The 22,567-nt window shown below is 41.9% G+C and overlaps 2 protein-coding genes across 5 annotated transcripts in view; one reads left to right on the plus strand and one right to left on the minus strand.

Moving 5' to 3' along the window:
* LOC120797027 (equilibrative nucleoside transporter 2-like) overlaps positions 1–22,567 on the plus strand; it is a 52,939-nt gene that overhangs the window by 13,491 nt on the left and 16,881 nt on the right. Inside the window, exon 1 of one of the 2 annotated variants that reach the window (XM_040140244.1) lies at positions 21,917–22,149. The exons of the other annotated variant lie outside the window; for it this stretch is intronic. The gene's annotated coding sequence lies outside the window, so the exon portion shown is untranslated. Of the gene's footprint in view, positions 1–21,916; positions 22,150–22,567 lie in introns of those variants that run through there. 2 annotated transcript variants of the gene reach the window in all.
* LOC120797031 (protein S100-P-like) lies at positions 3,402–22,555 on the minus strand. 3 transcript variants are annotated; one of them, XM_040140253.1, is made up of 6 exons: positions 10,520–10,610; positions 9,639–9,989; positions 9,264–9,368; positions 7,185–7,279; positions 4,149–6,627; positions 3,402–3,624 (listed from the first exon to the last, which is right to left on the minus strand). In XM_040140253.1, the coding sequence occupies exons 5-6, from the start codon at positions 4,284–4,286 to the stop codon at positions 3,484–3,486; spliced, it is 279 nt and encodes a 92-aa protein (XP_039996187.1). In that variant the 5' UTR covers positions 4,287–6,627; positions 7,185–7,279; positions 9,264–9,368; positions 9,639–9,989; positions 10,520–10,610; the 3' UTR covers positions 3,402–3,483. The 3 variants fall into 3 exon arrangements, with proteins under 3 accessions (XP_039996187.1, XP_039996188.1, XP_039996186.1); XM_040140252.1 differs by lacking the exon at positions 3,402–3,624 and having other exon boundaries at positions 4,294–6,627; XM_040140254.1 differs by lacking the exons at positions 9,264–9,368; positions 9,639–9,989; positions 10,520–10,610 and adding an exon at positions 22,423–22,555.

Here is a 22,567-nt window from a genome sequence, read left to right on the forward strand (position 1 = left end):
TTACTGGTAGAGGGAAGAATGGATTCAATTAAATACCGGCAAATTGTGGGAGCAAAAATCACACTGTCTCTAAAAAAACTGTAGATGAAAACAGGATGGCTTCTACAACAGGATAATGTTCCTAAATACACCTCAAAATCCACAACGGACTACCTCAAGAGACGCAAGCTGAAGGTTTTGCCATGGCCCCCGACTTAAACATCATTGAAAATCTGTGGATAGACCTCAAAAGAGCAGTGAATGCAAGACGGCCCATGAATCTCACAGAACTAGAGGCAATAATCCCTAAAACAAGAACTGAAAGACTCTTAGCTGCTAAAAAAGCGTTTAAAGCTGTGACACTTGCCAAAGGAGGTATTGCTAGGTACTGGCCATGCAGGAGGCCCAAACTTTTGTTTCAGGTCCCTTTCCTTTTTTGGTATTTTGAAACTGTAAAAGATGGGGGGAAAAAAAGTAATCCTGCTAAACCATTAAAGAAATGTGTCATCTTTAACTTTATACTTTTTGAAAATCAGGTCACCTTTTACTCGCTTAGCTATTCACAGTAACAACAATTTTAACCTGGGGCACTCAAACTTTTTTATGCCAGTGTATAAGTGATCACAGAGACTAAGAGAGAAGCAAACAGATAAAGGGCAGCCAAGCCCTTTTTTTTTCTTTTTTTTTGACACAGCATCACAAGTTGACAGTTGACAAGATCAAAATTCAAACAACTCATGAGTCAAACAATCATGTGTCAAGTAGGCTTTCAGTAGTCCCAGCCGTACTGCGGTGGCTAAGTAAAACCCAGTGACGTCTCATGACGGCTACAAGGACAAGAAAACACACTCGGTAAATGTTTAAAGACAAAGAGCGTCAGTGTGTTTATCATGTTTCTGCTGCTGAAAGTCAGGCCACGAGATGAGCTGGACACCCTGGCAGCTCATATGACCAGAGATGTGGGGCTTTAAAACAGAACGAGGTATTCATAACCGCTGCACCTCCTCACGTGGACCAAGCCAAGCGGTGTATGTGAGTGTGAAAGTGAGTGCTTGGTGTAAACCTCTGACCACAAATATCCTGCATCGACACAAGTTTTGACACTGAAGCCTATGGAAAGACCTTTGTTCCAAAATTACAATGAAACTTGGTGTTTTTAGTAGTGGGTACATTTGGTTTTTTTTTTTACTTGTGAAAATCAAATTATTTTGGCCTTATTTTGCTTCCATAGTTAAAAGCCACTGGGTTGCCAGATTGTTAAAAATCTACAGTCTAGATAAATGATAGAAAGTCATTAATAAAAGAGGATGGTCTCTCACTTTCTAACAAGCCATTGTTAATAAATTGTTAATAACTTGTTACTGGATTTTGGTACAGATGCACTGCAGTGATGTCTCATGCAGGAGTAAAAGAAATACTGAGGATTTTTCCCAACCTGTCGAGCCAAAAGTTGTTCTTCTTAATAGCTTATAAATAATCTGCAAAACATTCGTGGATGAATTATTAACAATTAATGACGTCCTTTGTTATGAATGATAAAGGCTTACTAAAGGCTTGAGAATGGCATTGACTTTAGGGACACATATCTGTGGTAACTATTCTAAACACACGATCCATTTACTTAGCTATCCCTGGAGCTTTCGACCTTGTCCCATGACCCGCTTCAGAGAATAAATCTTGCTTATCAACACATTGTAGAAAGCGGTGACAGTTTGTCATATAAAATATACTGGGAGCTGTGCAAAATGGAGCAGGAGACGCAGCACGCAATAAACAGTACACTCCTCACCCCGGCGCACTTTTCCTTCCCACCTGTATCTCTTGACTCCAGGGCCACATCCTCCTCCACTCTGGACACCTAATCCCCATAAGCTTCTATAATGCCCCGGACAGAGAGGAAGAGGGAGTGAGTGAGAGAGGGGAAGTGGAGAGAGGAGAGTCTGAGCTTAATGACCTTTGCAAGCCGATTACAGGCCAGCCTCGTTCCGCAAAAACGGCACCGTGAGGCCTCGGACTCAGCTCGCACCGTCAAAATCAACTGCAGGCGCCGGGACAAGGGTGAGCTCATGCCCACGGCCGCAGCCATCGTTTGGATGGCGGCGGTGGGGATGGATCTCTGCTGTGTCGGAAGTACCCCTTTCAATCCCAGTCTCTGAAAAGGAGAGTTTATCTGCCACCGGGGGGCAGCATAGGCATTTTGTAATTACGCAAGGGGCCACGACCGGAGGAAGCGTGTGAACCGGCCAGCCCTGATAGAGTGACGGCCCGACCTAAAGCCGGAGAGGGTGTCGAGGAGGGCGGATGGAGAAGCAGCGTGACGCATCCGATCAGGCGATTAACGAACTGGTGGGTCCAAGACTTTCCCCACCAGTGTCTTGGGCCCCTCAAATCCCTTCGTTGCTTTTGCGACGCCTGGCCCCTCGGAGCAAGCAGGTGTAAACACAACGCATGTCAGATGCGACCTCCGGTCCTCTTACCCTGCAGAGCTGTTGTTCGATTCCACAGCCCCCCCCACCTCGGAGTCTTTACAAAGATAACTGTCGTTGCTGTTTCCGTGCTGCCTTTCAACACCTACTCGGGTTGGTAATGCGCCACCAAGCTGTTTGCAAGATGCCGTACGGTGAAGCGTGTGGTTATGCATGTACCTCTAGTTTCACATGCAGGTCCCCTGGATCGAGTCAGACCTGAAATGTAGTGTTTGTATGAGCACGAGGGAGGCTTTTTGGCCACCTGCTGCGACACCTTCAAAACCATTTCTGATAATATACCATCTCCCGGCTGCAACGTTACCGTTCGTTTTCTACTCCTTCCACCATACAAATACATGGATCTACATTGTTTTTGCTGCCATAGTAGTATGCAAAAGCAAATTAGTGTATTTTGTTGTATATTTGTACCTTTTTAGATCCTTTTCAGTCCTTAAACACTTTAAGGATAGTTTTTATGTTCGTAGTTATTAGATGTGCAAAGTTCTGTCACATTGTACACGTCCATCCATTTCTCTGTTTCAGGATTGCCTTGCTGCTGTTAATGTCCCTGCCTTACGTCTGTTTTCACCCCGTTCTTGTGTTCCAAATGGATGTATGTAAACTGTTTTGTCGCCCAACGGGAAAAAATTTGAAGAAACAGTTCAAATGTTTTAAGGAACAATAACCAGCCCCCACATACAATTTTGATTACGATGCATTTTTGACTGACCATCCAATGGATTTTGAGAGAGTTTCATCATCCCAAGAGGGTGTTTCGAAATGTCCATCCAAAGCAGAGCATGTAATATAAAAAGATTAGATAGATTGCATTGTAGTTATTTATATTTCCGCTTCAGTCCATATTCTTGCCATTTCCAGCGACAACTAATCACTGTTTGTGATTTCATGTTAGACACACAACACCCGACAACCTCGTACAGGTAGATTACATCACTTTATTCAGCAGCTACTAAAAGCAGTTTCTGTGGGGATTTCATGCCGCCGTTGGCCTCGCCCGAGGGTGCGGTAGATCTGCTCACTTCTTCAGGTGGCGGTTGTGGCAGGCGCAGGTCAGAGCAGCTACCAGCACCACAAATTCACTGAAGTCGACCTCGGAGTCTCCGTTGAAATCCAGACTTTTCAGCAGCTTGTCCACCGCATCTTGGTTCTTCGCTCCCTGTACAGATCAACACCAGTGTTGTCATCAGTGTTCCTGGATATTGTTACGACACTACATCAAAATGTTGTTGTTGTTTTTTTGTTTTGTTTTTTACAAGTACCCTCTCTTTTCTCATCAACCTTTTGTACGGCCAAATTTAGCCAAATTTTAGTATCAAGAGTGTTTTATCAAGTTCAAGATAGACAAACTCCACCTTAACAAAAAAAAAAATCAAAATCAAAAAATGGTTTTGGATTGATTTCTCGGCCATGAAATGAAAGTTTGACATAAAAGCCTGAAATTACCATCAGTTAAAAAAGGTAAATGGGTATTATCATGTCGACGTATATAGAAATGTGATTCTTTAACTTCCCTTCCTGAGTCCTGAGTCACTTCACACCACAAGTCAATACATTTTCAGTATTGGTGGCCTCTTCTGTAATTTAACACTAAAGTAGCTTTAGTTTCATAAAGTAGGTCTCAGCGCTGTTACTACCCTTGTCAGCTTCGATGCTGTTTTCTTCCCCAGGGGTGTACGGTACCTTGAGCAGTTCAGGCAGCTCCTTCTCCAGCAAAGTCTTGGTCTCAGCTTTGGATAGGGTGTCAGGATTTCCCTCGCCAGCAGCGTATGTATCAAAGGTCTTCATCAGCATGGCCAGGGATACCTCTAGCTGGGTCATGGTTGCTGCTTTTGAGAGTTGGTTACCACAGTAAAGGGGAAAATCAAAGAACGGCGCGGGTCAGCGGAGCGGTAGATGTGTCAGGAGTGGGAGAAGAGAGAGGGTGACTCCTTTTATACCTCTAGAAAAATGGGTTTGGGACCAGTGATAAGACATGCTTCAAAAGGTCAGGTACAACGACTTAAGTGTTTGATAAAGGCGGTGGCTCCACCTGTGTTAACACAAACACTAACTACGCCCAATGTGCACGTTACCTCACAGACCCTACAGAACTTTGGTTATTAATACACTGACTTAATGGAAGATTGTCAGGTATAAACCAGCTGTCACTTTGTGTATCATCACTAGATTATACTGTCACACATTCAAAGCCACTGTCGTTGCAATAACTGTGGTTTGGGATTCTCTGTTCTGCTTTGTAGGCTTAGGAAAAACTTGAGCTGTGTAAAAGTACATGAGCATATGTGTCTGCATGTTTCTGTTCTCTCTGGTAGCCTGGCCCGGCCAAGTTTCCGTGAAACAGTGCTCTGTTACAATATATTTGATATATATATCGTATAAAAGCATTTCTCTGGTCAGACAACCAACAGCTCAGCTGCGGCACCGCTCTGGCTGCAATAGAGTACGCCAAAGACGACGACAAGGCAACATCATAATGGGCCCAACATTTTGCATCCACAATGTGTTACTGGAGGACGCATTTAAGAAGTTGGACTCCATGACACACCAATATGAATGAAATGTTACAGGCCCATTACAGCAGTGTAACACAAATACACGTGCAATTTATGTGCGTGCGTTATAGCAAAAGCACTTTACAGTGTCACTTTATCCCAGCTATGTGGTGAACGTGGTGTTTGCAAACAAAAGCAAAAAAAAAAAAAAAGGTGCAAAAGTTTCAGTCACAACGCATGCTGGTTAACACCTTTTGGTCATATAGGTCATAGATCATTTGAGTGGGTATGCAGGTAAGGGATAGTACAGTAAAGGAGTGTCTTTTCGTAGCCTTTCACACTCTTTATCATCCTGAAACGGGCTGACTCATTGCTTCAAGTGTCTCTGTAACATCTAGGGAATCAATAGGCGCCAATCAGGTCAGAATGTGTTGACATTTTAATCATTACTTTCACAATATGACTTAGTCATTACCACAGATTAAATATGTTGAAGTAATGGGACAATGAAATCATCTGGCATGGGCTATAGCACCATTCAGTGTACATGCTAACAATTTAGCATACAATACGGTAAAGAACTGTAAGCAAGAGAATAAACATTACTGAAAGCAAACTAAAATCACGCTAAAGGTTGGCAGAAGAACGATGTGATGTTTAAAGTTTTTAGTAAATTTTTGTATTTGCCCCATTTGTGACCTCAGCACTCCGCACATTAGTCCATTATTTGGTCATGTTAGCATTCCTTATGCAAACCGTAAGGGAAAAAAGAAAATGTTATTTTTTACCTGCTATTCAGTGGCAGGATGTTTGTTCAAAGCTATTTTTGTGATGTCCTATCTTACCAGAATGATGAAATGTTTGCACGGGCCAAAACTAATGTTTAAAAGCCAATCTTGTCACACACTTCCTACCATAGTAGCAAGTGCATAGGACAAGAAGCACAAAGCAAAGTCACACAGTCAGTGAAAATGTTAAGTTAAAGCTCTACTTTTTCCCGAGGCAAACATTTTTATCTTTCTGGGCACTTGGAGAACATCTTTTGGAATGAAAAACTTGGAAACTGAAACTTACCCCCTATTGGGTAAAGTATGAAGTGCTCATTAACCAATTGGGCTAATTCTTGATCTAGTCTAAGTCTCAACAAGGCTGGTGAGAAACTACTTGGACCTTCAAAGGCGCTTGTTTCCACTTCCTGTCATCGACCTTTTACATGTGAGCAACCCCATAACCCAACAGTTTCCACTGAGTGTCCTTATTGTGTGCTGAAGTCATTGTGATTGCATCTTTACAACGGAATAAATACCACTCACTAACGTGGCTCACGTACTAGCTGGTAGTATGATCAAAACAAAAGCAACTACTTTTCTCCTGTTAGTCTGATACAAGTAAGCCTGTCTCTAAGTGAACACACCTTGTCATTATTGAAATGAACCACCAAGATTAATAAGGCTTAGGTTGTAGAAAAATGTTTTTGCACTCGTATACATTTAAAAAAAAAAAATTCCGGTAAAGTTAAGTAAATTAATGTACATTATATACATGCAGAAAAGTAAGGATATAAAGTATTGGAAGATGAAGAACTTCCGCTGAGCAGATCCTCATCCACTTTCTTTGGTCTGCACACGTTCAAAGTAATCGAAGGATTCATACACTGGTACCTGACACTGAAAGAGACAGAAAGATAAAAACAAAATTATTGCAAACTCACTGTATCAGTGCAATTTAGCAGTATATGAGTTAGATAAGACTATTAGAAAGCTTGAGGGTTTGTGGTGCTCAAAAGTTACAAGATCTTTGCTAATGGTAAATATAGAAAACTGAGTAGGCGTGATGAATAGGCCCAATTAGTCAAAAGCAGGATGTCAGTTATATTTCATAATAATATCGACACTGTTCACACTGGAAGTTACAGTTTTTATTGCAACAGAAGCTTCTTTATGCTACAACACAGTCCAGCATAATAGTCCTGTATTAAATCCTTCTCTAGTTATTTATGACAGTCTATCAAGCCTGTTATTTGTTGGGTTGTTTTACTACACTATATTCCTCCTACCTTACAATATAATGCTGTCTAATACAGCAACACCACAAAGGGGAACCTTGAATGTGGAACATATATACATATATAAGTGTGTGTGTTTGTGTGTGTGTGTGTGTATAGTATAATTTAATATACAACATCTGTGCAGTGTCCTTGTAGACATGAAACCATTAGACTCACCCACTGGGAAGAGCCTCTGGAGGAGCCGGTGCTGCGTTTGTCTGCCTCCTCAGAGTCAATGTGGGGAACTTCATAGATCACCCTCGCTGCTTGTGCTGAACCCCCAGGCCACACAAACATATATACACAAACACACACACACACACACACACACACACACACACACACACACACACACACACACACACACACACACAAATGATTAGCAGGACTGTTGCACAAAATAAAATGAAAATTACTGAAGTGGCACATTTAAGCTATATTTTAAATTGGATGGGTATTGCAGTAGCTACTGTTTGTGTCTGCCACTGTTTACCTCTGCTACTAGTACTACTACAGCTATTACTACAACAAAGCTATTACTACTAATACTATATCCATTTTCTACTCCATTCCATTCCTATTTCATATCCCTGGTCACAGGAATGACATGGGGTTTGGAACCTATGTATACACTTGAGTAAGATCACCAGTTAATTGCAATGCTAACAGAGAGTGACAGAGAGTTGATTTTGCTATAAACGACCGCTGCCATCTATCCTGAGATTCTATTCTCACCCTCAGGCGTACTAAATTGGCTTACATATCGTGCTGAGTTAATTCCATTGCAACATGCAATTCCTCGTCATTATCAGTATTCGGTGGTATACCACAAGGTTCAATTCTTGGTACCATATAGTTCTCACTGAAAGTCGTGTCTTTTCTTAAAACTAGTGACCGCAACTGCATAAGGTGTCCTAGAATAGTCTTGAAGTGCATTGACATACTGCACATACAAGGGTCTTTTTGAAGCATAAGCTTATGTGTGTTGCCCTTGTAAACTACAAACACTTAATATGCTAGCAGGAGTACTCCAGTAGAAACCGGGAAACCGTGGCAGGTGAACACCTTATTCAGGGCCCTTCAAACTGTACCATGTAGTAGCAACCAAAGAGCTGCCAAAGAGACAGATATCTGCCTAATAAGTAGAGACCAAAAACAGAGCTATAAGGAGAGTGAAGATTGGAGGTGCATTCGATGAGTGGTCAGAAACCTGACCCTAAATGAATGCTAATGCTGCCAGATGGTTTAATAGTCACCTGTGGGCTAAATTGTTAGCCATTTCAATTATATAAGGTGGTAATATGTCAATGTTGTGCCGGTTGCTTGTTTAGATGCCAAAAAATACAATTACTGCAATTTTAAGAATTAAACTTAATATCCTATTGGTCATCTTTAAAGCACAATTAGGTTTAATATATTTATTGATCGATGTGGATCAAAAGTAATTGTGGTCACTGCTCAGTTCAAACTTAAGACCCCAAGACTGTCTGTAGAAACAGGTTTGCTCCGTCTTAAGCCATGTCTCCACAGTGGGCGTAGCGTGGCATGGGCAGCGCGCTGGCAGCAGCGTCATCATACCCGGTGCTCCGTGCGTGTCGACGTGCGTTTCGGAGGCTTTCGCGCCGGCAAAACGCAAAGAGACGCCGGACGTGTCGGCGGGCCCTCCCCGGCCGTACGGCACATGCGCGACGCGAGCCAGCGCGCAGCAGCCCCCTGTAGGCGGCCACACCGATGAAAAGAGGGTTGTGCGTCTTCCGTCAAAGGCAGATGTGAGGCGGGCAAAATGTATTTTCTCACGTACAATACTGCTGATAATTTTGGGTTTTATTAGCCCAGGTTTTGCGACGTCTGCCTAAGACATTTCTGCGAGCCCAATACATTTGAAGCGAATGGCGCCACGGGAAATTCTCCGCTGCTGGTGGGGAATGAAACCGAGACCTCTGCCCGCCGACAAGGTTTTCGTTGTACTTTGCAGAGAAATGGTCAGTCAACACACGAGCGGTCAAAAATGATTAAAAGACCCCAAGCGTGGGGAGAGCTGAGCCTTTGCGCCCTGAGGAAACACCCCCCTCCTATTCGCTTCCATCGTCTTTGGGTGGAAGCAGATGACATCTGCGCGGCAAGACACCGCTCGGGGGGTATGTCCGAAACGTGTCTTTTGTGGTCACGGGCGAACCAGCCTTTTGATCTCGCAGGGCAATACACCAAGTGAGCCCCTGGTGCCCGGATAAATAAGGGCGCGTTTTTCATTTGTACCTCGCCGCCTTCGCAGAACACAGAAACAGGCGAGGGTGATGAGGGGCAACAGGACCACTACAGCAATGATCATGGGGGTCGGGGTGGGGTGGCCTGGAAGTCCATCTGGGTTTTGGGAGGAAGGAAAAACACAAACATTACACATTAAACTTTTTTTTTTTTTTTAACAAAAAATCTTATTGGTGTGATCTTGTATTATTAATTTATATATTTAAAACAATTAAGATTAGACTGATTTACGGAGTGGTAGTATAAAGCCCCTATTTTCTGAGCAGAGCGGAGCCCAATTTTGATTACACATCACTATAATTAGCTCTGTCCATTGGCTATTAGTCAAACCCTTAATGTAACAGTATTAAGTGTTTTGACACCTACCGCCAGCTGTGTTGTCTCCTGTGTTCTCTCTGGTCTTAACTCTGATGAATGTGCCGTTCCCTTCGCCGGAATCCCAAACCGGTATCTCCAGAGACACTTTGCAGATGTAGTTCCCTGAATCTTCTCTTCTGATATTTGAAAAGGTCAAAGTTGAACAGTACGGCGACTTCTCTTTCTGGAACTCGGAGGAGCTGATAGTATTATTCTTAATATGTGTTTCATTTTTCAGCCAGTTAAATCTCATTCTTTCTGATGCGCCTGTGCAGCAGCAGGTGATGTTTACTGTCTCCCCCTCAGTGACAGAAAGATTCTGACTCTGGGTCACAACAAGTCTGGCTGTAGATGAAACACCTGTAAAGAGACAGAGTGATGAATTATTTTGAGGCCCATAATAAGGCCGTCTACGTTGCGTCATTACGGAAGTTACACATGGCGGGTTTTAGGCACTTTGCAACATAATCAGAGGATATTCACTATGTGCTTCATAGCCATAAAACAATAATGTGGTATTACCACACCAACGATAAAGAAATAGTGGTCGTCTTCTTTCTCAATTTCCGTTCCTTTTTCAACGAAACTAATGCTCACACATTTACCAGTTCAAACAATGCATGCTGTTGAAACACATTGATCCAAATGATAAAATATTCCAAATACTAATGTTAGCATGTACTTAAATTATGAGGAACAAGGAATAATCAAGCATTCTACGGAAATTCATGTGTTATCTGTTTGATCAACGAAGCCCTACAGTATTAATCCTCTGACACTACCAATGAAGGCAGTATTTAAGAGGTTTGGTCATAGTTTTGACATCTATAGCCCATATTCTAACCAGAAACAGATGTGATATCAAAAGTTAAGTTTTGTTTTCTACTTACTACAAGATGAGATAGCATAGAGAGAGGCCAGCAGCAGATTGCTCAGTAGAAGCTTCATCTTCTCACACTGCTTCACCTTTGACTACTGTCATTCATCTCTTCACGGCTCGTCTTAGTCCCTCCCAGCACATATGGGCACACACACACACACACACACACACACACACACACACACACACACACACACACACACACACACACACACACACACACAGAAGAAACACACTGGTAGCATCTTGACGTGTGAAAAACCACAGCTTGCATTCCTTCTTGCTTTAGAGATAGCAAGATATAGATTCTCTGTGAGAAGCGGCAGCTGATATTGTATGGTTCTCTCTTCTCTGTTCTCATGGCGGGGTCTGAAAACAGAAGTCACCTTGCAGGAATACTGAAATGGGTTGCCGACAAAACAGAGAACCATTGAGCAGAGAAGGGAGGGAATCTGTATTTCAGTCCAGGAATATTCATAGACCTGTGTTTCAACTATTGGCTGACATGTTTGACCTGACTCTACTTCTGACCCTGGAACCCAAGCCAGATTTTACCTGATATATCTTAGTTTCTTTACAGTACGGTAGAAAGTGAAATACACTCTATTTTACCATCTTTCACATTATTCTGATGGTATGAGGTTTTGTTTGTGCAAAACTTGAACAGTCCCGGTGGAAACTGGTGCAGTTCACTTGTTTTAAGATAAATGGGTTGTACCAATCACCAGTGTGCAGGGGTCAGATCCGTGGAAGGGGGGTGGGTGTTAATTTGCACCTATTGCTGTTTTTTATTGTCTCTTATTTAGTGCCACCACTAGGAGACCCTCCAGTGGGTACATCTGAAAAAATTCACGAAATACACCCAAAGATTGTTCAAACCAGGGATTTTCAAAGTCCCAGACTGTAATTCTGTATTTGTTCAGCAATTTCCATAAAAAAAAAGATCATCATTTGACGCCCATCAGGTGACACCTGGACTCTCTGACGTCTCTACCCTGTCTGTGGCACCGAGGCCCAGGCCTGTTTTTTGCTGTTGGAGATGTAGATCTTTAAAAACAGCTGGTCCCTGTAGTTTTTGACAAATGCTAGTGAAACAGGAAGAAATTGTGCGGATTAACACACATTAGATGCTTTAGTGATTATTTAGGACAGCAGGACAGTGTGTCTGTGTTTGGGAGTCAAAATAAAAAACTACAGTGTGTGTGTGTGTTGATGGTAATGAAGGAACATGTCTCCCAGTGCAATGGTATGGCTCACTGATGTGTTTTTAATAGTTTTTGGACAGCAATGGGTCTCTATGGCTCAGAGGAATAAGCTATATGAGGCTATGGCTATGCACACTTGTTAATAGGATACATTCATTGATGGTTTTTGTCTTTTTGTGTACTTGGTGACACTGAAAAAAGGAAAAAAAGAAGATCCTCCATCTGTCCCCACTAGATTTACCTTCCTTGCTTCATGCGAACACCTCAATAACACTCAGTTGGCAGTTTATTAGGCACACCTAGCTAGAACTAATGCAGTCTAATACAACAGTCCTTCAATAATCCTCCTTCAGGAAAGTTATGATGTTTGTTGAAACTGAATTTAAACAGGCGGTTGTTCAACTGCATGTCTAACGAACACGAGTTGTTTTCAAGAAGTAGAAACCTGAATCGTTGCCTTCAAACATCTTGACTCGGTCTTTCTGCGTGCTCGCTTTTAGGAACAGCATTACCCTCTTGAATGACCGCCTCTCACTCATCATACATTTTGAGTCTGATTTCAGGATGCAAATGCAGGATCGCAAGTTGTCTTTCCACAAGACAAGCAGGAAATTTTGACTCCTTTACACTGACAGAGAGCAGGTTAAGGGGTTATCAATGTCACTGGGAAACATTTTTCTGTAATACACCTATAATACACACATTACAAATTTTAGAGCAATATGGCCACTAGTTATTTAGTTAAGCCCGGCTGCTAATCTACAACATTTCATGTTGGAGCAGTAGAAAGTAGCAGATCACTTATTACAAAACTAAAGCAGAGATACTGTACATGTACTTAATAGACTTTATTTATATAGCACAGTACACAGCAGAGAGTTACAGTAGGTTAGACGAAACGTGACTTCCCAATATTTTCTTAACTGAGGTCAGTCATTTTGGTTCCCTCTTTCTCATCTTCATTCTGATTCTGTTTCTCTCTCATCTCTCTCCTTTTCTTCCTGGTCTCCCGCTCATCTTTGGGCGTAAGTGGGTTGATCTCCAGGAGCGGCGGAAACATGGATGCACAACTCCGTCCAAGTCCGTCCATCGTTAACGTATGCTGCCAGTGCCGGGTTTAACAAAACTAAAGGCCAATTCATGCTCTCCGCATCCACATGTCTGCAGAGGTCCATGTGACGTACATTTCGTCATCTGCCCAAGTCTGCGAGGGTCCACAGCCAAGTATGAATAGAAGCCGTCTGAGGGCAAGTTGAAAACCACAAATTGGCCTTGAGAGTCTAACACGATAATTAGAACAAAACACAAAGCACAGGCAAATTGGATGGGAATGTCCTTAGTTGTATAGATTTTTGGTTATAAATTAACAGACAAAAAGCAGTTGGTTTACTGTCATATCTACAAATCAGATCATGTTTTTTGAGACTCTGAAGTGTACAGGTATACTCCATCTGCATCACGTTGCATTTTTTTTCCTCTTATGTCTACTAAACCTGGCCTCGTGCTCTGCTTTGGACCGTCAGCGTGAGAACAGAGAAAAACAGGAAGACTCTCAACCACAAATCTGTCGGTCTTCAAACCCATAACTGACATAGCCCTTCAGCAGCCCCTGAGGTCATATATGCAGCTAAAGTACGGTCGAGACATCGTATCATCATGGTGGAGATAAGGGAGAGTTATATTGTACCTGGTGCTTGTTGATGAGCTTTAATCCCTGAATTGTAGGGGCAGAAGAAGGTTATGGCCAGGGAAAGGATGGGCAGGCACCTCAGGGCAGAAATTAACACTTCCACCTGGGGAGCATATGAAATGCCCCCACAGAGCCAGTTGCTCAATTACACATAGACTGTCATTACCAGTGGTGATTTATCAGAACACCTGACATGAACTACAACCTTTAATCGAAAACAAAATTACAAGTCCGTAGCCCACTTCCAGTGTTCCAGTTTGCTGTTCCGTTGCTCATCTCTTCCTGATATTTTGAGCACTTGCTCACACTTACGTTGGACAGACAGGTGACATCAATTCAGATCTTTTATTAGATCTTTACCGCTCGTGGGATAAAAAAATATAAAGTTTGTGTTTCACCTGTAACAAGACAGAGAGATGGCCCTTCTCACCTCAGCGAGGGACTGGCCTCACCTGCTTGGGTGCCTGTAAGGCCAGTTGGTCACAAGGTGGCTCTCTCTCCCTCCTGAAAGGCTAGTACCTTTTGGGCACCAGCCCTGGTTTCGTTTGGGTTGGTAGTGTTTAGTGTAACCTTTGTCCATGTCGCATGTAATCCTAGGTTAGCATCTACACCCACATCACACCACTGACAACCGATTCCACACATCGTGCCTTGCTTTATTTGGCGTTTAACTTTTTAAACAGAACAAACAAAACACTTGTTTAATTAGCTGTTATTGTGTTACCCCACAGACATGTGCCAGAGTTATTGACAATATTCAACAAAATCCGATGGTATGCGTTATACGGACACATGTTTGAATTTAGTCGGTGTGATTTAATCAGATTTTTGGGAAAAGCTGTCAACAACATAATGAAGTAAGACGATGTCAACATAATTATGGAACACTTGTTTGTCAGAGGCTGACCTCCAGAATTGTTGTTTTGAGCAGTTTAAAGCTGCATTAATCATTTATTGGCCACAGCAAAATGAACTGAAAGGCAAACATTAGCTGTAACTTTGTTTGGGTCAAAATAGACGAACCCCTGACCGACCGGTCTGTCTTCCTCTGTCACTTGTCCTTTTCCCTCCATTCTGATAACAGTATACAGTCCTACTTCCTGTACAGTGTTGTCCTAATAATGCATCACTGCCTGTGTACAGACAGAGGGTTTTAAATAAACAACAAAAGCTGGGGAACCTATAGGAATTGTTTGCGTTAGGTTCAAAGCTTCATTTACTTCGATTGCCGCAGAGAAGCTGTAAATTAACCAATTTCTTGATCGCTGAAAAAGGCCTGTTTTCTATGAAATGTACATGATTTTTCACTTTTTGGTGACCTCAACTTTTTCTGTTTTTTAAACATTTTTTTAAACAGTTTACCGCTTACCTCTGTACTAATATAAAAGTTATTTAATCGACTTGAACTGCTTAGTACTAAACCCTGAGACCCCTTCACTTTTTGCACACTTTATCATGTCAAATTTTATTTTAAATGGATAAATGGACATTTTTGCCCATCAGGCTATACTCAATAATCCATGATGACATGTTGAAAACATGGCTTAAGATAGTTTTGCAGATGTATTAAAAATAAAGAACTGCTCATCTCTCATTTACAAAAGTACTCAGACCCTTTGCTGTGGCTCTCCAAACTGTGGTCACGTGCATCCTGCACCCTTTTTTCTCCAAACATACCTTTGCTCATTGTGGCCAAAACGTTTTATTTTAACTTCATCAATCGACAGGACTTGTTTTCCAAAATGCAGCAGGCTTGTTTAGATGTTCCTTTGCAAACTTCTGATGCTGAGTTTTGTAGTGAGGACACAGGAAAGGTTTTCTTCTGATGACTCTTCCATGAAGGTCGCATCTGTGCAGGTGTTGCTCCACAGTAGAACAGTGCACCACCACTCCAGAGTCTGATCAATCTTCCTGAAGGTCTTTTTCAGTCAAATGGGGGTTTCGATTTGCCTTTCTAGAAATCCTCCGAGCAGTTCTCTATGAAAGTTTTCTTGGTCTTCCAGACCTCAACTTGACTTCCACCGTTCCTGTTAACTGTCATATCGTAATTCCATTACGAACTGAGGAAACGTCTACCTGAAAACACTTTGCTGTCTTCTTATAGCTTCTCCTGCCTTGTGGGCATCAATTATTTTTATTTTCAGAGTGTTAGGCAGCTGCTTAGATGAGCCCATGGCTGCTGATTGTTGGGATAAGGTTTTAAGAGTCAGAATATTTATAAAGCTTTGAAATTTGCATTTCTTGGCCTTTCCTAACGATGACTGTGAACAAGCCGTGGCGCTAACAAGCTAATGAAGGTCTGAGACCTCGGTAAAAGTCTTCTGAACGCTCAAATCTCTTGGGATGCCCGAACCTGTATGGTGCTCCTTTCCTGTTTTTTACATGAAACTTGAACCAAAGAAAAATAATACAGTCATCTAATGTTAATCTAATCTAATAAACTAATGCTTAAACTGTTGAAAAGAATGTTTCAATTTAGTTATGTCCTGCTCCCTCTGTGAAACTAGAAGAAGTATTTTCTTTTCCATGGCTGACAATGATCTATTTTATTTGTAATGTAGTATTTAAAAATGTCAAAAATACCAGTGTTGTACTCAGTGGCTTTTTTTTTTTTTTTTTGCCATTCTGCCCTTGTCTTCCACTCCTCATCTGCCCATCGGATGTCCTCTGACTTTCCTCCCGGTCTCAGTCACCTGACTCCCCGCACCCAATTGCTCATCTGTCTCCCATTCCCTAATGCCCCAGTCCTGACTCCCCCACCCACCTCACTCGCTTCCCATTCCCCAATCTCCTCACAGTGTGTATACCAACTGTCTTTGCCAGATTGTTGCATCATTCATGTTATGGACTTTGCCTCTTGCCATCCTGTTACCTAATTGGTTCCAGTTACCTGTTCCGCTACCTGCCTGCCTTCAAGCGTTCACTAACACCAGCTCTTCCATTAAAAATCACAATCGTCAGTGTTGTTCAATCTATGTTTAAGGCACTGCACCTGACCACATGTATTCAAATATTTTGGCTGTTTAGACATGTAGTCAGAGGAGAGTTGGTTCGAGCTATGTGGGGAATTTAGTGCTGTCACCAAATTGTATGTACCAACAAGAATGTTAAGTGCAGCTTGTAAACCCACACACAGTCCTGAGAAGAGGCCTGATAAGGCAGCATTAATAAAAAACGCCTGTGTGGGTGTCCAACTGGGCTGTCTAGGCACTTTCCCAATGGATCAAAAGACCATGTGTAGTCTGAGAAGTTGTCACTCATAGTGAAAAACCCACATGAACTTATCAGAAAATCTGCAATTCGCCCACAGCGCAACGGAGCATTTTAAAACCTTATCTCAGACCTAGTTACTCCACCACAACAAAACAGGGAGTCACCACCTTGTAGTGCACTTTGGTGTTTGGAGAACCAATATCTAGTATCAGACTGGTTTGCCTGGTGGAGCATTTAGCAGCTAAAGAGCCAGACATTTCCCTCTAGAGCTGGCGACTAGCTGCTCTCAAGTGGCCAAAAAAATACACAAATGAAGGTTTAATGCTCACGGTGACCTAGTACTGCAGATACTTATGCTTTTATGTGCGCGTTCTGAGAAATGTCTCTGAAATGTTTGTCATGACCCATTAAAAAAAAAAAAAAAGACCATATCTTGTTGCCAAAGACAAAACCAGAGTTGGATTTAAGAGTCATCTTAAACATTATAACTTTAAAGTGAAGAGGAAATTAATAAAAGTATAACATTTTGAAGGAAAGGTTTTATTTGCAAATTCTTTGTGTTGTTTTTGTTTTAATCACTTAAATAGGTAATAGATATTTACCAGGTCAAAGCAATGTATTCTAAAGGCGTTTCAGGGTGTGGAGTGTTTCAGCAGGTACGCGCACAGTGTGAAATATGTGTAAACAGTGAATCAGGACTGTGTATTAATGCCTTTTCTCAGGGGCAGTTCAGTAGCACACTGCACCCTCATGGGGATTGAGCCCTCAACCTCTAAACAATATGGAAGCCTTCTTTTTTTTGGGACAGAGAACATTTGAAGTTTGTTTACTGACATATTTACAAGCGTGCACCCTGCCCGCATCAGGCTGCCTTTTTCTACAAGGTCTGCTTAACGGAAGCGGCCTTGTGAACCGCTTTGGACCGTCAGTGTGATGACAGAGAAAAAACAGGAAGACCCTCAACCATGAACCTGTGGGTCCTCAAACCCGCAACTGACATAGCCCTTTAGCAGCCCCTGACGTTTTCTTGTTTGTGACATGCAGTGTCTACACATACAAACAAACACAGTTGCTTATTCACAGACTGACTTTTTAATTCTATTCACACTGGTCGATCCTTTTGAGCGCACTGTATTGCCACTTTGGGTCTTACAGCTGTTCCAGAGTCAGAGCTAAAAACTGATGAAACTTTATTGTACTTACTCCAGTCAGCCTCAGATCAATTAGCATGGTCTATAATTAGTGCGACTGCTGTGCAGCAGCATTGACACTTACAATACATTGCTTCGCAGATTTATTATTATTATTATTATTATTATTATTATTGTTATTATTATTATTATTATTACATGTCTTTCTTGCTCTTTACTGCTAGTTTCATATTTTTCTTATATCAGTGTTTGCTGCTTTAATCAATTTGTGCGGTTGTTTTAAGGCCCTTTAGTGAGAAAAAGGAAATAAAAAAAATTCTGTCACTCTTGCTTTTCAGGATGCAAGACAGTCATTGTATTTGCTTTAGAGAGTGAGAAAATGGGAGTAGGGATTTCTGGAACAACATGGAGCACAAAGGCCTTCATTGGAGTCATCCGAGAGCTGGGATGTGTTGGTTTTACAGTAAAGTTGCTCTGTAAACCACAAGTGTTGCTGGAGCTTGCTCCTCGTCAGAGATAAAAAAAAATCACAAACGTTGAAAATCTAGCTTTTGCTGCCACCTTGTGATTGAAGTTCTCATCTCGATGGATGCCCAGGCCTCGTCACAAAATTCTGCTTTACAATACAGGTAGTCAGTGGTTCCATAAGTAGAAATTGCCAGGAAATAAATATAAGCTTTGAGTTGGCTCAGAGTTGAGTTTTTGAGGCATTCAATGCACCAAAAGACTATTGCTATGACCATAGAACTGTGTCTCTCGCAGTGGTTTGGGCGCTAAAAACGCCACTATGTGGCTGTGAGTTCAGGAAATAGCCTCACCACAACTGAAACTCGTCTTTTTTTCCATTTACTGCACCTACACCAGCCTTGCATATAATTAATCCTACATCCACTAAATACATGTACCACAGATCTTGGTAATCCAAACAGCTACAACTAGCACCATAGATAACAATACCATAATCACAGCAATAGTAGCGTAGTCGTCAAGCCACAGTCATGGCAGCAGGCATAAATGCTCAGGATCACCTTCATGCCGTCATACAGTCGCAGACAACTTGAGTTTACTGATAGAAGAGCATCTAATATTACTATTGGTTCTGAATTGATGGTTATACATAATGTGGTTGTCCAGTGTTAATGCTTAACTACATTTCTTATAGTATTATCACCTGATTTTAATAACCTGGAACATGGCTGACAGAAACACAGTAATGTGATGCCACTGGGCTAACCACCCACCTTTAAAAATCATGCTCCTAAATACATCAGATCCATAGATACACACCATCAATTGTGCACAATACACACTGTATGATAGTGAGAGCTCAGCTCCCAGATTGTACCAGCAGAGGCCACACAAAACCACTATTTCAGTAGTGGCCTCAGAAAGCCGTGGCTTTTCAGTGTCATTGTCTGAAAGACCAACATGTGACCCATCTGATTTGTCTTTCGTTTTTGACATGACCTCTCATGGCAACATCCGCTGTCACATCAGCCAGAGATGTGTTGAGATGGGCTCCTGCAGGTCTTCATGTCCTTTAAAAGGTTCTGTCTTTCCTGTTATTTTGGTGCGTAAATGCACTGCCATGATCAAGAATGTAAAAAGATATAAAAATACACTAAATACTATAGGGGTGCTAAGCCTTCAGTAGAGGCTTGAGAGCTGGCGTTGGGGTAAACCACTCAGAGGAACTGCAAAAGAGCACACTGTGACACACTTTCCTGGAGGTGCCCTACCTTACTTCTTAGAAGTAGCTGTACTAAAAGTTTTAATACAAATATACAAATACAAATATTTTATGATATAACTTGTTGCCAAGACTTTGTGGGGAGCAAGCAGATGCAAGATCTTCCTTTCGTTGAGGCCAAGATTACCAGGCAAAACAGGCAACTCCCATGAAGGCCACATAGAATACAGTTAGGTCCACAAGTATTTGGACAGTGACACAGTTTTTGTAATTCTGCCTCCTTACACCACCACAGTGGATTTGAAACGAAGCCATCAAGATGTGATTGAAGTGTAGACTTATGGCTTTAATTCAAGGTTCTCACAAAAATACTATAGCCATTTTATATACATAGTCTCTCATTTTCAGATGTTCAAAAGTATTTGGACAATTGACTAACAATCAGTTTCATGGCCAGGTGCGGCCTCTTCCCTCATTGTTTCGATACAAATGAAGCAGATAAACGGTCTGGAGTCAATTCCAGGTGTTGAATTTGCATTTGGTAGTTGTTCATGGTAACTGACAATATGTGGTCCAAAGAGGTGTTAATGCAAATGAAGGAGGCCATCATGAGGCTGAAAAAACAGAATAAACCTATCAGACAGACGGCAGAACTTCAGGAGTGGCCAAAGTAACAAATTGGTACATTCTTAAAAAGAAGGAAGGAGCTCAGCAGCACCAAAAGGCCTGGAAGACAACAGAAGACAACTAAAGTGGAGGATCTATGAATTCTTTCCCTGGTGAAGAAAACCCCTTCACAACATCTAGCCAGGTCAAGAACACTCTAGAGGAGGTAGGCGTATCATTGTCAAAGTCTGCAATCAAGAGACACCTTCGTTAATGTAAATACAGAGGGATTACTACAAGGTGCAAACCACTGGTAACACTAAAGAAGAGGCCAGATTAAACATTGTCAGAAAAACCTCTAAGAAAGCCTGCCCAGTTCTGGAACAAGATTCTTTGGACAGATGAAACCAAGATGAACTTAGACCAGGATGATGGGAAGAGCATAGTATGGAGAAGGAAAGGAATGGCTCCTGATCCAAAGCATAGCACATCATCTGTCAAACATGGTGGAGGCTGTGTTATGGGATGGGAATGTATGGCTGCCAATGGAACTGTGTCACTGGTTTTTATTGATGATGTTACTGCTGATAGAAGCAGCAGGATGAATTCTGAAGTGTGCAGGTCTATACTATCTGCTCAAATGCTTCATCTGATAGGACAGTGTTTCACTGTGCTTCATAATACAGATGAATAATGACCCAAAACATACTGTGAAAGCAACCCAAGATCTTCTGAAGGCAAGGAAATAGAATATTCTTCAATTGCCAAGTCAGTCACCTGACCTGAACCCAACTGAACCTGCTTTTCACTTACTGAAGACAAAACTGAGGGCCGAAAGAACCACAAACAAGCAGCAACTGAAGGCGGTTGCAGTAAAGGCCTGGCAAAGTCATCTCAGGGGAGGAAACAGCATTTGGTGATGTCCATAGGTTCCAGACTTCAGGAAGTAATTGACTGCAAAGGATTTTCATCCAAGTATTAAAAATAATTCTTATATTCATAATTATGTTGGCTTGTTCAAATACTTTTAAGCCTCTTAGAATGAGGGACTATGTTTAAAAATGTCTGTATTTCCTAAACAGTTAATGTGATATTTTTGTCAAAACCCCTTGAATTAAAGCTGTAAGTCTACACTTCAATCACATTTTGATGGCTTCGTTTCAAATCCACTGTGATGTTGTACAGAGGCAAAATTACAAAAACTGTGTCACTGTCCAAATACTTGTGGACCTAACTGTATTTGTCAACTGGTCTGAGCTAATTTCACTGAAAACTGATTTGGAAATATGCAGCACTAGAGTAAGCTGGGGGCCCAGTGGCGAATTTTCACCCAGGGGCCTCGGGGATGGTTGAGATGCAGCTCATAAACCTTTTAATTCAAAAAATACTGTTTTGACACATTAAGTCAGGTATGACTGAAACCGCCCTGTTTATACATTGTCAAATATGATAGGCTGTGCCAGGTATCTGGCAAAAAGCAGGAATTTCATAGAAATTATATAAATTATCATATAAATAACAGCTACATATACAGCTTATATATAAAATGCTGGCAAGAAAATGTTTTCCTCCCATAACTTGAGCTACATTAACGCTGGTCCCCCCCCTACCAACCAATCAAAGACTGTTACCATTTATATACCGAACACCTCCCGTTATGAGTCTAATATACCGTGTAGTGGCGCACAGTGGTGGGGAGGGGGCAGTGGGGGCAGGGGCCGCTGTCAGATGCCCGCGGAAACACTAACGTTAGGGAGTACCAAAATAACACCGGAAGTGCTTGACGTTTTTTCCGAGGGGTGAACTGCTGCAGCTTTCCACCTCCCACGACAGACTCGACGTAGAAAAAAAAAAAAAGCAGCTCGAGCAGCTAGCCGGTAAAGTACCTTAGCTATTTGTGCTTTCCCGCCACGTGTGTGGACAATGAATACATTTAGCTAGTAATTTGCCTCCCGCTGAACCATTTTGGACTATCTGGATATCAAGTGCTTGTTTTTTTTTTGTTTATTTGTTTTGTTTTTGTTTTGTTTTTTTTACCGTGGGAACATTATGAAAATCCAGTGACAAGACCAACATTGTTCCAAGGTGAGTCTCTCGCACGTTCCCGCATCACGTTAGCTAGCACTAACGTTAACCCAAGGCTGGGTTGTTTCATTCCGGCAGCATAACGTTTTTCCCACAATGAAGCGTGACTATCGTCGTCTTTTCCGAGAGAGCTGGGGCTCGTTTCACCGTCGACCGGGCGATGAAACGGGAAAGCGGCTCAGGTTTCCAACCCGTCTCCAGTAACGAGGATGATGGAGTGTTAACTACTTTTTCATAAAGCTAGACAAACCACCGTGCCTTTTACATTCATACCGGAGTAAATGCGTCGTTACGGTTTTCATTGGATGATATCGTCCTTTATCTGCTCCTTCCCGCTGCTTTACCATCGGAAACAGGTGTATGGTTCGTTATGTCCAGATGAAACGTGCTGCACTTGTCGTAGTTAAGATAAAGATGT

Source organism: Xiphias gladius, chromosome 12 (genome assembly GCF_016859285.1).
Source record: "Xiphias gladius isolate SHS-SW01 ecotype Sanya breed wild chromosome 12, ASM1685928v1, whole genome shotgun sequence".
Classification (NCBI taxonomy): Eukaryota; Metazoa; Chordata; class Actinopteri; order Istiophoriformes; family Xiphiidae; genus Xiphias; species Xiphias gladius.